We start from the raw sequence: 654 nt of genomic DNA, 5'->3' as shown, positions 1-654 counted from the left end.
CTCTGCCGCCAGGTCGCAAGCAGAAGAAAACCTAATGTGGCAGGAATGAGCCTCAGCTCCTGCTCCCTGGAGCCGCTGTAAATAAAGAGGATGGAAAGACGTGGCCTTGGCATCCACCGGATGCATCCCAGGGCAAGATTTGTGCACAGGGCTGGGATGGGGATGGGCTGAGGGAGGGCACCCCCTTCTCTTGCAGGGCTCAAGGCCCTTGTTAGCCTCTGGCTGTTAATCCACAGGGGCTGAGCCTGGGTCCCCTCGGGTCGGGGCACTTACACCTGGGGGACTGACCTCAGGAGGGGTGCAGGTATCAGGGCTACTCCCTGGGTGGGCAAGAGGTGCCCCCATGGCACAGAGCCAAGCACCCACGGCCTGGTGAGGTGCTGGGGGGGGGGACACACGACACACACAGGGTCTATTTATAGGTTCCACCACCTATTTATAGACAAGAGCTGAGCAAGCGGGTAAATCCCAGTGCCCAGAGCTAACATCACCCAGGGCAGTGCTGCCAGGGAAACCCCCAGGGACAGGGCCCGGAGAGACCCTTGGGTGGGTGCTGGGTGCTGTGGACGCCAGCTCAGGGCACAGCCCCGTGAAGGACAGTCCCATAGGTGCACCCTGATGTGTGAGCACCAGCAGACACCCAAAACGTGGCAG

The 654-nt window shown here is 61.2% G+C and overlaps 1 protein-coding gene across 1 annotated transcript in view; it reads left to right on the top strand.

The window, feature by feature from the left end:
- Positions 1-35, top strand: part of LOC104407635 (tropomodulin-4-like) — a gene marked incomplete at its 5' end in the record, with an annotated part of 1,827 nt that extends 1,792 nt beyond the window's left edge. Inside the window, one exon of the mRNA XM_010016966.1 lies at positions 13-35. Within this exon, the coding sequence (XP_010015268.1) occupies positions 13-35 (23 nt within the window). The remainder of the gene's footprint in view (positions 1-12) is intronic.
- Positions 36-654: the final 619 nt, after the last annotated feature.

This window comes from Nestor notabilis, unplaced genomic scaffold (genome assembly GCF_000696875.1).
Source record: "Nestor notabilis isolate BGI_N333 unplaced genomic scaffold, ASM69687v1 scaffold23196, whole genome shotgun sequence".
NCBI lineage: Eukaryota > Metazoa > Chordata > Aves > Psittaciformes > Psittacidae > Nestor > Nestor notabilis.
This window is presented reverse-complemented; position numbering and strand designations above follow the sequence as displayed.